The sequence below is a fragment of the Galleria mellonella genome, unplaced genomic scaffold (genome assembly GCF_026898425.1).
Source record: "Galleria mellonella isolate WM207_F2 unplaced genomic scaffold, CSIRO_AGI_GalMel_v1 utg83, whole genome shotgun sequence".
Taxonomy (NCBI): domain Eukaryota; kingdom Metazoa; phylum Arthropoda; class Insecta; order Lepidoptera; family Pyralidae; genus Galleria; species Galleria mellonella.
In genome coordinates, this window is record NW_026442162.1 from 2,397,336 (window position 1) to 2,411,787 (window position 14,452).

A 14,452-nucleotide genomic window follows, 5' to 3' on the forward strand; every position below is an offset into this window, starting at 1 on the left:
TTGCTTTATCCGAAGTACAGAGAACCGCGAACATCTTTGGTAACATACCAAAAATGTTCGCGGTTCGTATTATATTGTATTCTCTGACTATAAGGTAGTCTAAGATCCCACCATTCTTTTCTGCAGGCATGTATATCCGGATGTATTGTATTATAAGTTGTAACTACTGTATTATAATGTATATATCCGGGTTGCATGTCCTCAATTAGGGTTGTCAAGTGATAAGAGGTAATCATTATATCATATCAGTCATTAAATGTCTATTACTGAACATAGATCTTTCCCTATTGTAGGAGGGTTCAGCTAGTAGTTGCTATGCTTGGCAGGCGGGTTGGCAACCGCAGTTAGACTTTTGGTGTTGTTTTAAGATGCTGCTGCCGCCTCTACCATTAAGTTCCCTTAGTCAGCTCTTACGGCACCTACAGGAAAAGAAGTGGTGGCCTATTCTATGACAGGACCACATGGCTATTTATTATAAAATGTACTTTAATAAGTAATTTATTATATATAACCAGTTCTGAACTAATTTTAACAGTTTTTTACATTTTAGCTTTACTTCCGTGTTGTTCTAATATTACATATTTTTTTTTATGTCTGAAGTCGCTAATTTTATTCTGTAAAGCTTTTTTTTTGTAGAGCAAATGCATCTTGCATCAGAAGGTTCCAGTTGTCTTTACTCTTAATATGTTCCAGAGGGTTACTATGATTATTTATTTAGTGAACTGATGTTATCACTCGAATGGGGTCGAAATATTAGTGCGCTTAAACTAATAAATAAACGTTTTTTTTATACTACTTAGAATGGTAAACAAGCTGACGGCCCACCTGATGGAAAGTGGTAACCGTCGTCTATAGACATGAGCAGTATCATGGACATAACAGAGTATACTGTTACGCCCATGATACCACCCATGCGTTGCCATTCCTGAGAACTCAGGTGTTATTCCTCTGTACCCTGTAAATTCACGTCATATCCCACCCTTCAAACCGAAACACAGCCATGCAAACACAACTGCTATACGGTTGAAACACGAACGTGATAAGATTCCGTCATTTATGCATATTGTTACCATAAATTGGCTATTTAACAAATTATCCGATAATTCTCTACATTCAACAAATTACTATAATCTTTACTCATAAAAATTATTTTATAACTATATAATTACTCTCTACCAATAAATCATTGCATGCCATATGAGAAAGATTATTATTATTTTATTCTTAAAGTTTTTGACGCTCACGCATACTCATTGATCATTCGATTAAATCAAAATGGCACTTGTGTGAAAGTTTCTAACGTACCTTCTGTAATTACAGAAAAAGTATTTTTTATATATGATATTACCATATTATTATAGTATTACCATATTAGTACTATAAGTTACGTTTTGCCTGCTTTGTCATTCTTAACGTAACTACATTACGAATAATTTAATAATTTCTACCATAAAAAGTCTTTTATCATGGTAAAATATAGAATTTTTGTTTTTGTTTTGATTGCTAAAACAATTGTAATGCAGTTCGAATTTGGCGAATTAAAATATTGCATATTTAACTATTGGTTGTAAAAATTTACCAAGCGTGGCAACTGCTTGCAAAACCCCCCTTATGGGGGAGGCTAATGTTCAGCAATGGACAGTTAACAGGTGATTTGATAATTGCAAAAATAATAATGAAAATCGGTTTACATTTTGCAATGTTGTATGTATGTCGCAGTCAGCACAGGTTATATGAAAAATACAGATAATTTATTTCAGAATTACTTTTTAAAAATAGTTAAAATATTAAAAGAGATATTAGAATGCATCCTATATCCGAAGATATCTTCAGATGCGTGACTTACAAGACATCTATTATTATTATCAGAAAACGAGTCTGTACTTACTTGTAGTTATCTATCTTTATTAGGTAAATATATGTATGAGAATTTAATATAGATAATGTATTCTATAAGTAAACGTATAATATCCTGAGCTTGATTTACCTTACAAAGGTCCTGATAATCAAGGTTATAAGGAACTCAAGTGTACGCATTTAGTTATAAGCAATTGCAATAAAATGCACGTAAAGATAAAAAAATACATCGATATGTTTCTTACTGCGATATGTAGACACGTGGAATGGTTGGTAATTATTTTTTCAATATCATAAACGAAATGTAATGACGAGTAGCAGCTGGCAACTGCGTATTTATACACTAATGTGTCAACATGAGTAACGAATACAACTGTGTAAAGTTAACGTGGCTTAAATTGGTCTTTACTGTAAATACAATTAGAAAGAATTTCGTATAATCAATAGTCTAAAGCAATCACTATTTAGTTATCATCGTTGTCTTGCCTTTTTTCATTTAATGACAGACTGAAATTATATTTTATTTTTAACTTATAACTTTATTGGTTGAATTAATTTTTTATATAAGAATAAGTCTTTTACTTAGACCAGTTTTTTTAACATACTAAAACCAAAATTTTTGTCCTATTACTTATACTATGCTAAAACATTTGTTTAGAATCATAAATCGTAGCTTTAATATACAGAATATTATGTGACATATTCAAGTATTACTAAAGCATTTTAATCAGGTGCTTTCGTAATGTAAATTAGGCTATAAACACCTCTTGCATGTACTGCTACTTTCGAGCAATAGGAAATAATTAGGGATGACTCTTTTAAATATTTATTTATATATTTAAAAGTTTGCATTGGACTATTAAAAAAAAATATATGAATGCTTACCATTAACTCCTTGTGTGACCCCAGCGGCTACGGGCGCACACGAATTTATCCTCATCACAAGAATATCCTTATGTTCATCTTTACTAGCCGCGTACTGGACGTGACAGCCGTCTATTGTCTCCTCACATTTCACCCATACATTCCTACCAAAATCATCAGTTTGACTCATCAAGGACTCGTTGTAGTTCCTCATGACTATGCTCGTGCAGTCGGTGCATCGGCCGGCCGGCTTATCGAAGCATGTTTCGCATTCGTATGTGATCAGACATAAATCAGCGCAATAGTTCTCTTTGTCAAAGTACTGGTAGCCCTCTTTGTTTGTATCGCAAATGCAACCGCATACACCGCACCTTCCGTTGCCGGAACATTCCTGCGAAATACGTTATAGAATAAGAATGAAATAATAAGTGGAAGACAATTTCACTGCCTTAATTTTTGTAAGTATCAACAGTAATTGAGAATCTCCCTTCTTTTTTGAAGTCGGTCTAAAATGAGAATACAGTAACAGTAAAATTAGGAATAATTTATTTTTAAAGTCGGTTAAAAATAAATTTGACAACGCCGTGACGAAAACGGCATTTAACAAAACTTTAAAGATTTTTTACTATTATTCTTTACACTGTGGTATTGAAGGGATATCTTTGTACTTAACAAATTTTAGTTAAAATTTTTTTAACAGACAGTAGGTACTTATATCAAGAAAAATATCGGTAGGGAAAAGTGGCACATTTTTTCATTTATCCCTACTGGACACACAATGATAGGGACAGGCGGAAATAAATTCCACTCTAGGAGGGAAAGTTAGTGGTAGGGACAAATGGATCTAGCCGTAATTATGCCAAAAAAATATGTAAATTTGGATCATTGCGAAACTACAATAATTTTTTTCCACAAAGAAAATGCAGCGATTTCAATCGTGGCAAAAATTTATGTTTTTAAAAACAACTACTGTGAACCGATTTTGATGAATTTTCTATGAAATCAAATTTAAAGTAAATTCTTTTAGATAAAAAAGATTTATCCAAATCGGTTTACTCACGACGGAGTTCTGAGATAACAAATATAAAAAAATACGATTGAATTGATCCTCCTTTTTCGAAATCGATTACGAGTTGAGTAATGTAATTGTCTATTTACGCACACGCTATGATATTGTATTGTATTGTAAAATCTTTATTGTACATAATTTATATGGAATACATCAAAAGATTAAAATATACAATGGCGGACTTATCCCATAAATGGATCTCTTACAGTCAACCTTTAAGAAGCTGAAAGAAAACTGTAGAATGTACAAGGGTAATAACCGTACAGCTAAAGATAAACTAAATAATACCCAGTAAAAAATTGAATTTATTATACAATAAAACAGCTGTACACAACTGTTTTTATTGTATATAAATAATAAAAGTACATAAATAATAATATAACATTAATACATAAATAAATAATAATAAACTTACACACATAAATACATATATTGTATATATATTACAATATATGATCACAAACCTCGCTCCTTAATGGATGCTTGCACGGGATATCACCACGGGCGACATTGCATTCTTCTTTTTCACAGAAATCGCCTGACCTGTTGGTTAAAACACGAACAGTAAGTACATTTTAATTGGAAAAAAAAAATAACAATTATATCATCCCAAAACATATCATGAACAACGGCGTACATCTGGGAAGAAAGGGATTGTTAGTAATTCTTTCTAATTTCCCCATTACCAGGAGTACGCCCTATCAGATCAACCTCAACGCGGTTTGCCCTGGAAGCTATCTTGGTTAATTCTAGTAGGATTCATTACGATAGGTTAACAGACCTGCTTTCATCCTCACCTATCATCCCTCATTAGTACCTCGCTAGCGTATACCGATAGCACAGGGCTACCATTACATTATCACCCATAAAAAAAACGGCGTACATCTTACCTAAACATGTTACATTTTAACAGAGGGCCTACCATGAAATATTTGAGGCCGAAAGAAACACAAATTTGATATTAAAATTACATTATATGTACCATTTTAAATATTATTATTAAAATATGATTCCTTTGGATTTGTCGAACGAAATGTTAATGTTCTATTTACTGGACTGATTTCGATACGAACAAAAATAAGTCCGAAATTTCGGAATTACATTTCATTGTAGACCTTCAGGGTGCGATATGCTGTAAAACAGGGGTTCCTAGACTTTTAAGATAATGGAACTCCTATCAAATAGGTCATTTTAAATTTTCGCGTCCTTTTAAACGTTGCCAATAAAAATCGATTATGCAGGTATAATATAACTGTAATCGTGTCACGTTAAGTCTAAGATTGTAAATTTAAAACACCCACCAAATACTTTTTAGACATGTATTTTGTGTTGCCTAAAAATAATATTTTTATTATAGGAAAAAAAAAAATAATCGTCCAACCTTGTAACTTTCCTATGGAACGCATAGGTTCTTCGAAACTGACTTTAGGAATTCCTGCTATAAATTATAATTAGCACAGAAATTTTGTAAATGAAAAATAAAAAAAAAAAACATAAAATCTCGAAGCAAAACTATAATTATTGTGCAATATAATATAATACTCTGACCTCTATAATATTAATAATAAGTTTATAATTAAAATGTGTTTATACGTGTGTAATAATGGTTCCTGAAGATTTTATACTATTTTGATTAAACAAATGTTTAAACGACTGCTATGTAGCTTCTTTCTGATTTCAGGTTATTTATTAAATAATCTGTATACTCATTATCAAATAATACTATGAAGGCATTTTTTTTTATACAACTTAGAATGGCAAACAAGCTGACGGCCCACGTAATGAAAAGTGGTAACCGTCGCCTATAGACATGAGCAGTACCATGGACATAACAGAGTATATTGTTTCGCCCATGATACCCCCCATGCGTTGCCATTTCTGAGGACTCAGGTGTTATTCCTTTGTACCCAGTAAATTCACGCCATATCAGGTTGTTTGCATGGCTGTGTGTGTAAGATAATTAATTGACATTAGTTTACATAAATAAGCGATGAACGTTATGTAAATGAATTATGTTGTAACTCCTATTTAATAATCCCATTAAAGTATTTTATGAGGTCTTATTCCATAATAGTAAAATGTACTTATAGATACTTACTTCGCTTTGCTTTACCTTACTTCATAAGGTGAAAACTACAAGATTGTGTTCCACAAAAAAAAAAAAAAAAGAATCCGACTTCAGTTGTGTAGTAAAAAGCAAATATTTTATTTAAAAAATCTAGTTATTTTGATTTAAAAACTAAACTACTGAATTGATTTTTAAGAAAATACCTATGGGACCAATTTGAAATATACCTTTCAGATAAAAAAGAATTTTCAGGTGTCTTTAAGTAATTGAGGAATTTATAGGTATATAACAATTTCGACAAATTGAGAACCCCTTCCTTTATGGTAAGTTGGTTAAAAATAAGTACGAAAACAATTTTTTCTCTTTGTAATAATTTGTTTTGATCAGTGCTTTATTTATGGATTATGGTGTCGTTCAATTGATTTATTGTTTCTAAATAGGTAACAATATAATGTCTCCAACTGTCTACTTTATTGGGCATCTCTTACTTTTAATGTTAAATAGAAAATTATTTGAGTTTTATTAATTAAACTATGTGTCTATTTTTATAGTAGAGTTTTTATAAGATAGAGAGAACCGAGTTCTAAAAATCTATATCTCTAACACATTTCTTGTTATATCCGGTCATAATAATATGTATATATATAATATATACATAGAACATAAAACTAAGAATTTTCTCATACAATGAGTATAGAATATACTAAAACAGAAATTGCGTAAATCTAAAAATTTAAATTGGAAAAATATTTTGTTTTTTTCATACTAATCTAACAGTTGGTTGCGCCGTGTTAGTATGAGCGATTACATTTTTTTTAGTCGTTTTCGATCTACGTTTATTTGGCGAAAATACACAGTTTCTCTGACAGAACTATAGGGAGATTTTATTTAAAAATCTTGTACACACCACTGTCCTACCCGTATTTCTGCCATGAAGCAGATGGCTGTTTTCATGGCTGTTTCGGGTAGATTGCGCAGTGAAATTATAGGCCATGGAGGCATAAAATCATGGTTTTCTGGAATGATGGTGAATGAGGGGCACCATAGATATCACAGAGTATTCTGTGACTTTATGTTTTGTAGACAATTATCATCAGGTCATTCATCAGCTCATCCATTCTTAATTACACTTAAATACATTACCTAAAAGGAAACTTAACAATTTCGATTGCATTCTGTATAGGTACTTTTCTGTTCAGGTGATTATCTGACGAAACTCTTTGTTACTTTAGCGTCAGACAGTACCTGTACAATGCACCTGATAGTGTTCTATCTAGTCTAGACTAGATCTAGACTAGTCTAGACATTTCCCCCGGCGTCTGCAACTTTACACTTTGAATTATGAGTATTTTTTAAGACGCTTGCGTTAGAAAATAGATTTTCAAATGGGCGCGTGTTCGATTTTCGCATAATACAAACATTTGTTTTATGAGTCTGTTTGTATTATACTGAGTTTTTTTGTGTTATACAAAAAGAAATCACTTAAAACCTATATCTACTGGTTTTTTAGTATCCATAGTACAAGCTCTGCTTAGTTTGGAACTTGATGGTGCTCTGTTGTCCAGAATAATACCTGGTGGTATTATTTATTATTTACTTATTTGAAGTTTTTTATATACGAACGTTGAATTAGGCTTCTTTTTCAATTTGTATTTGTTGAGTATTATATATTTATTAATGTTATAAATGTGAAAGTTATTATCTCTTAGTACCTAAAAGGCTTGACTAATCACTATGAAATTTCATAGCCAGGTATTACTTGTATATGGAATGGAGAAGGCCAGAGGCTATTTTTCATCCCACTCAATAAACATATCTTGGTCATGCGGATGAAGCCGCGAGTAAGAGTATTTAAGAAATAGATAAAATATCTGTATTATCAGAGATATGCATAAAGATACATACATACATATCTGTCACGCCTGTCTCCCATTAGGATGGAATGGAACAGAAACAATGGAACGCCAAATGTTTCAATTCAAACAAACGTCTTTCGCTTCTTTCACATTCATCAATCTTTTCATACACGCTCGCCGGTTACGGGTACTTTTAATTTGGTCTTTCTTCAGCACGTCGCCTATTTGGTCGACATACGTCCGTCTAGGGCGGCCCTTACCGACATCTCCATTCATTCTTGCTCGATAAATCTCTTTCGTAATTCTTCTTTCATCCATCTTCTCCAAATGACCAAACCAACGCAACATTCCTTTTTCGATTTTTGTCACTACATCGTCTTTCAGTCCACACTTTTCTCTAAAGATTTTATACAAAATAATTTTAATTAATTAACCACAAATATTTTTTATATTCTTTGATCAGTATACATTCGCATAATATTCATAATGCGGATGTCACGTTTGGTAGCAATTAAAGGCTCATCCGGTAGCAAGTACAGAATTTTGGCAACTGTTTTGCAGTCACGGCGTGTTTTATAGCGGTGCTATTGTGGTAATGTTGACGTTGTAATACTGTTTTAATGTATTATAATCATGTAATGAATATGTAGCTAAGCTAATTGAAGACAACGCGTAGCTTATTATGTCTATACATTCATTACGACGTTGAAATATCTACCTCTTCGTACGCCATCTGGGTTACAAGCAAACCTACACTATAATATTATATCTATGATTTATTTATAATAAAAAGGAAAGTTTTTATATATGGTAGAGATAATTAAATTATAATAATACTAACTTGTACTCGCGACTTCGTTCGCGTGACCGGGATATGTTTATTGACCGAAATAAAAAGTAGCCTATGCCCTGTATCCCATATAGCATGTGTGTACTAAATTCCATAGTGATTGGATAAACTGGTAAGGAGGTAATAAGCTCACTTTCACATTTATAATATTAATAAGGAAATTAATAGGGATACACTTTATGAGATCGTTAATTTACGTAATTTATAGAGCATAAACAACATTGTTATATTTATAAAGAAATACAAATATAATTAGGTAGTATTTACATACAAAGAGATGCAAATATGTTTGTGCACAATATTTTCAACCGACTTCAAAAATAATGAGGTTTTGAATTCGGTCGTATTTATTTTTATGTTTGTTACCTCATAATGCCGTTTGAAAACAGATTTGGAAAATTTCATTTTTTATCTTATCAATTAAAATCTTTAATTATTTATTATCGAGAGATGCTTAATAAAAATCAGGATGACATGGAAGTTATTGTCATCGTTGTAAGAGATTTATTTGACTACTAGACACGCCATATTACATAATAAGGGTAGCTCAAAATTTTTGTAGTTTTTCTAGGCAGAAATATTCAGTTTAACGTCCAAAATATTTCTTTTAAAAGACATTATACGCGTAATGATTTCAATTTTACCCTGTAGATTGGTTAGACAGGTAATCATTAGTCAATCTTTTACAAATGAAAAGACATTCGAAATTCGGATTGGTTTAAGCAAATGTAAATTAGAAATGTCAACAGATTGCTTTCTCTCAAAATAGATAAATTACCCTGTCGTCCAGAGACGGAGTGTAATGTAAAATATTTTTAAGTTGAAAGAAAGTAGGTCTCATTCTCTATAATTAACTTTGCAGAGAGCAAAGAACAGAGGGGTCATTGTGAGTGTAAATATAAACGATCTTCCGATTACCATAATTGCATTATGTTCTCGACGTAATTTTTTTTTATTTGATTCATTCAAACTGTCATCATTGTCATATCAGCTGTTATCTGTCAATTGTTGAATACAGGCCTTCCTCATAGACTGTTATATGGGTCGGGGCCGTTCCTTATATACAGTTTACCATTGGGGGATTTTGCCTTGCCTTTGGCTTTGCATGGGTATCCTAGTATATTCTATAACATGTGAAACTTACCATCCATCGTGACATTTGCAGACACCACACGAATAATCTCCGTTTCCATTGCAATTCGGAGACGTTCTCTCGACTTTCTTGCTACATTCACAAGCGCACGGCACATGGTACTTTATTATAGCTTCTTCTGTTGCATTATCCACATGAATTTTCACTTCAAAATACTCATGAGTACCAGAATTGATAGAACAAAAGTCCGTTTCAACTGTAAACTCTATCTCTGTAGTACAAATTCTATCTTTTCCGCAATTCGGAATAGTTTCGTGTAATTTAACATTGTTTTGTGTAGAATTGATGACAGCTGCCTTCACCTGTGGATTTAAGACGATTTTAATGATGCTTCACAATTAAAAAATCATTTATGTCAATTGACGTAAGATATGATTATAATAGTATAATTAGATATATGTTCCTAATTTTTAATGTGCATTGCAATATACATATTTACATTAAATTATGTATGTCAAGTAACTCTCACATACGATGCATCATAATAGACAATATGAATTATGAAGAGAAACTTACAATGACTGTCGGTCTGATGCATCATTGCCAAAAAATAAATTATTAAGGCAGAGCAAATACGAGTAATTTAAACTTTTTAAATAAACTGAACTTAGAAATGGTGTTATATTATTTTGGGAATAGCTTTTTATTTGTTTTATATTAAAAAGGCAGATAGATATATGAATTAATATTAGTTATCTAATATCACACTAGCATTCTGCGCATATATATTTTCTTTAGGAAATATAAAGTAAGATAATTGTTGTATATTGATTTATGGCTTTTATGAATATATAAAGATTTTTTATAAATATTAATGACATTAGTGTCGTTTAAATAAGTAGAGTGTTAACTTTGTTGTTAATAGTGGTATTATTTAGTACTTTAGTAAAACACACACCACACATAATTGGTGTAACAATCCATTTATGGAGTGCAAGCAACTAGTATTATAAACTTGTTAACCTTCTAATTAATTAATTATGCTAGAAATGAATAAATTATTTGTTGTCATTCAAAGAATAAATAAATAATTGTTAAGATGGGAAATAGTAAGCTAAAAGCTACAGAAAAATATCAAAATGTTATAATAAAATGCTAATAAGTGGCACAAAACATAGAGTGCATGATGAGGATACAGCTGTTAAGGCGAGTTGGCAACCGCAGTTGGACTTTGATGATGTTATAAGAGAGACGCTGCCCATTACTTGACCATTATGTTCCCTTAGTCGTCTCTTACGACGCCTGCGGGAAAGGAAAGAGTGATCTATTCTAAGCCGGGACCACATTACCCCGGCAGGGCACGGCACGTAGAGTGCATACATTCGTCATTATTTAGCTTTAATAAAATAATGCACGAAAATTAGAGATTTCCAAAGTATTGAGTACTGCTTTCTTTGGGGACGGAGAGGCCTGCACATGCACTTTTTGTGCGGGTCTTATGGTACAGAAATAACACAATCGATAATTTTCTTTTAGTTTTGAAATAAAAAATAAAAGAACGATAATACCCACGTAGGTGATCATTATTCCGATGTGTAGTAGTATTTTAATCAGATTATTAGACGATAAATAGTTTAAAAAGAAGGTCTGATACAAATAACTTTGAGAAGCCGTTTTATTTTTAAATAATATATAATTTGTGATATTTTCATACCTTTGAATCAGTTGTCGCGGTATATTGAAAAACAACATTATTGTGAATATTGATTTTTGTTGAGGCTTCTTTGTAGGCGGGATTGATGAGCTTCCCTGATTCCGTCAGCTCCGGTATAGTGGGCAATTCTTCCATATGACCGGGGCACCAGTTGTCGGCAGGAGCTATCGAGCATTGGTAGTCCTGAAAAAAAAATCTATTAGAATACATTTAATTATAGATAAGGATGGAAAATCATTGAATGTAAGATCATTAATAATTTTATATGTATTGAGTTACTATATCTTCGTTTGTTACTATGTTTAGAAATATTTTAAATATAAAATTAGAGAAAGAAAGACTTTACATCAAAGTTTTACCTTCTACTTATCCACCTGGCGGAGCACCAGTTGGAGATGATCGATGAGAATGAAAGCAGTTAAGTTGTCCCATCGCGATAAAGTTAACAAGAATTAACCACAATGGTTTGTAGAGGGAACCACGTGGAGGTTGACTTGATAGGCTTTACTAACAATCCACCTTCTTTGTAATATTCCTATAGATTATTGTTGTTAAATTTATTATATATGATTTAATTTTGTATGAAAGCATCTCGCACGAAGAGAGTACTTTAATCGAAATGGTTAAAATTAGCTACTTGTGTGTTGGCATTGCAGTCAGACTACAGTCTACGTTTATACTTCATAAGTACATTTAGCATAATGCTGTTTTATTTAAATATCTATATAGTATTTGATTTAGTTTTCATAAATAAATTAAAAATATATTACGAAAGAATCATTGATCAATTCAGAACCAATATAGAAAATTATTTTTATTATTACTATCGATTTATTAACATGATAAAATTTACTACGTTTTTTGTAGAACCTAATATTAAAATAAAATTTTATTACATACTCAAATATTTCAAAATATCTTATAATAATGCTTGACAAATCTATTTATCATATTTAAGTATAGTTAATGAATCATGAACTTATGTTTTCCATTTGAGTAAAGTCTACATAAAAAGTAAGTAAACACTTAGAGATATCCAAAATACATGAATATCATTACCGGCAGAAACGGTTGAATCATTAGTGATATTATAAACGTGGAAAGTGTGTTTGTTTGTCTGTTATCTCTTGGTGCCTTAACGGTCTAACTAATTAACATGAAACTTGATATACATTGTATATGTAGTATTTGGGATGTGATCAGAAGGTTATATCTTATCTGGTACAATCAACATATTATCTAGGTTGCACGAACTAAATCGCAGATAAAATATTGCATCGTTACAAAGTCAAAATTAGTATGTGTATGATAGTATACTGTATGTTCACCTTTTCCTTCATTTATAATGCTGACTGTACCTATCATCATCATTATTTCAGCCATTATCCATCTACTGCTGGACATAAGCCTCCCCGATAGACTGCCACTGACTCCTTGCAATGCATTTGAGGTCATTACTCCATCTAGTGGGGGGTCATCCTACACTGCGTTTGTCCGTACGGGGTCGCCACTCAAGAACTTTTTTTCTACATCGGTTATCGGTTCTTCGAGTTAAAGTGACCAGCCCATTGCCAATTCAGGTTGCTTATCCTTCGGGCTATGTCGGTTACTTTGGTTCTTTTGCGGATATCCTTGTTTCGGATTCTATTACGCAAAGAAACTCCGAGCATAGCCCTCTCCATAGCCCGCTGAGTAATTTGAAGTTTTTGATACGGGCTATAGTGTAGAACCATGTTTCGGTTCCATAAGTCATCACTGGCAACACGCACTGGTTAAAAACCTTTATCTTTAACATTGATTGTACCTATAATACAAAGCAATTATCAATAATCCCGTATGAAAAGACACTTCAATTTAACATAACTACGTAATTATAAAGCTGGCGCCAGAATGTACAGTCCGCTGATAAATAACCACAGTTGGTAACTTGCTTATGGACTTGGAAGCAAAATGCAATACGTACTTATTTTATATTACAATTATCTATACGATTTATTTGTGTAAATGTAAATCTCGTTGAACGCATTATACTATAGTGATGAATGTGATGAGGTTTAAAGAACGTAACATATTGTCTTAATATATATATATATATATATATATATATTGTATTTTATTTTGATAAATTATAACTCTGATCATTATATTAACAAAGAAATTAATTGCAAATAATAATATTTCAATTAAAAAAAAAAACAGTGTAATGATTAAAAAAATTTATTAGAATTGAGAAAGATTTTGTTAAATAAGGTACAATATTATGCAGATCTTATCATCATCATATATATCATTATCATGATCATATTGGCATATAAGTCATTACTAAATAAATATTTATAAATTATTTTACACTCAATTTAATATTAGTATAACAAAATCAATTTATCCTTTTTTGTTACAAATGCTTTAAATATAAGAATCTCCAGTCCATCGTTTTTGAATACTAATGTATACAGAAATAGCTATAAAGTTGAATATTGTAAAGCAATTTTTGCAGTTAATATAAAACTGTATACAAAATATTGTAACTGAAATTATAACTTGGCATTTTGTTATTGAAACAAAAGATGCAAGAATTTCATCTACAATGAAAATATGAATCGAAATACTTAACTCGTTTGTAAGTATAATACGAAAAATATATGTTATTTTTAAAAATAGTAATCATAATGCAACCGCGTTAGCTTTTAAGGAAATCTTTTTATTTATTTAAAACCAGGCTGGATTCCAAGAATTGAAATTTACTGTATAATAAATGTAGTCTTACATTCAGACTCTAGCAAGAGTTTGTAATAGTATCAAGCACGTATTATACCTATCAATTTATTTCAACAATGTCTTGGTTCATAGCCAAAAGTATTGTGGGTATCACTAGACGTAATTTCTATTTAATCTCAGATTGCACTAACACTTAACAGGCCAATAAACTCGTAAGTACTTCGCGCGTATGAAACAGAATATGTGGGAGTCACTGTAATAGCTACGTTGACGATTATATTCCCTTTTACCGCCCTTTTGAGTCAGAATATGGTTCTCTCTTTCATACATTGTAATTAGGATAAAGATAGATATAGATATCGA

At 31.4% G+C, this 14,452-nt stretch overlaps 1 protein-coding gene across 1 annotated transcript in view; it reads right to left on the reverse strand.

Moving 5' to 3' along the window:
* The window catches only part of LOC113517068 (integrin beta-6-like), a 58,613-nt gene that overhangs the window by 22,837 nt on the left and 21,324 nt on the right, over positions 1-14,452 (reverse strand). The window contains exons 2-5 of the mRNA XM_026901609.3: positions 11,372-11,554; positions 9,709-10,019; positions 4,255-4,333; positions 2,743-3,112 (exon numbers count right to left, since the gene is read on the reverse strand). Coding sequence (XP_026757410.2) covers positions 2,743-3,112; positions 4,255-4,333; positions 9,709-10,019; positions 11,372-11,554 — 943 coding nt within the window. The remainder of the gene's footprint in view (positions 1-2,742; positions 3,113-4,254; positions 4,334-9,708; positions 10,020-11,371; positions 11,555-14,452) is intronic.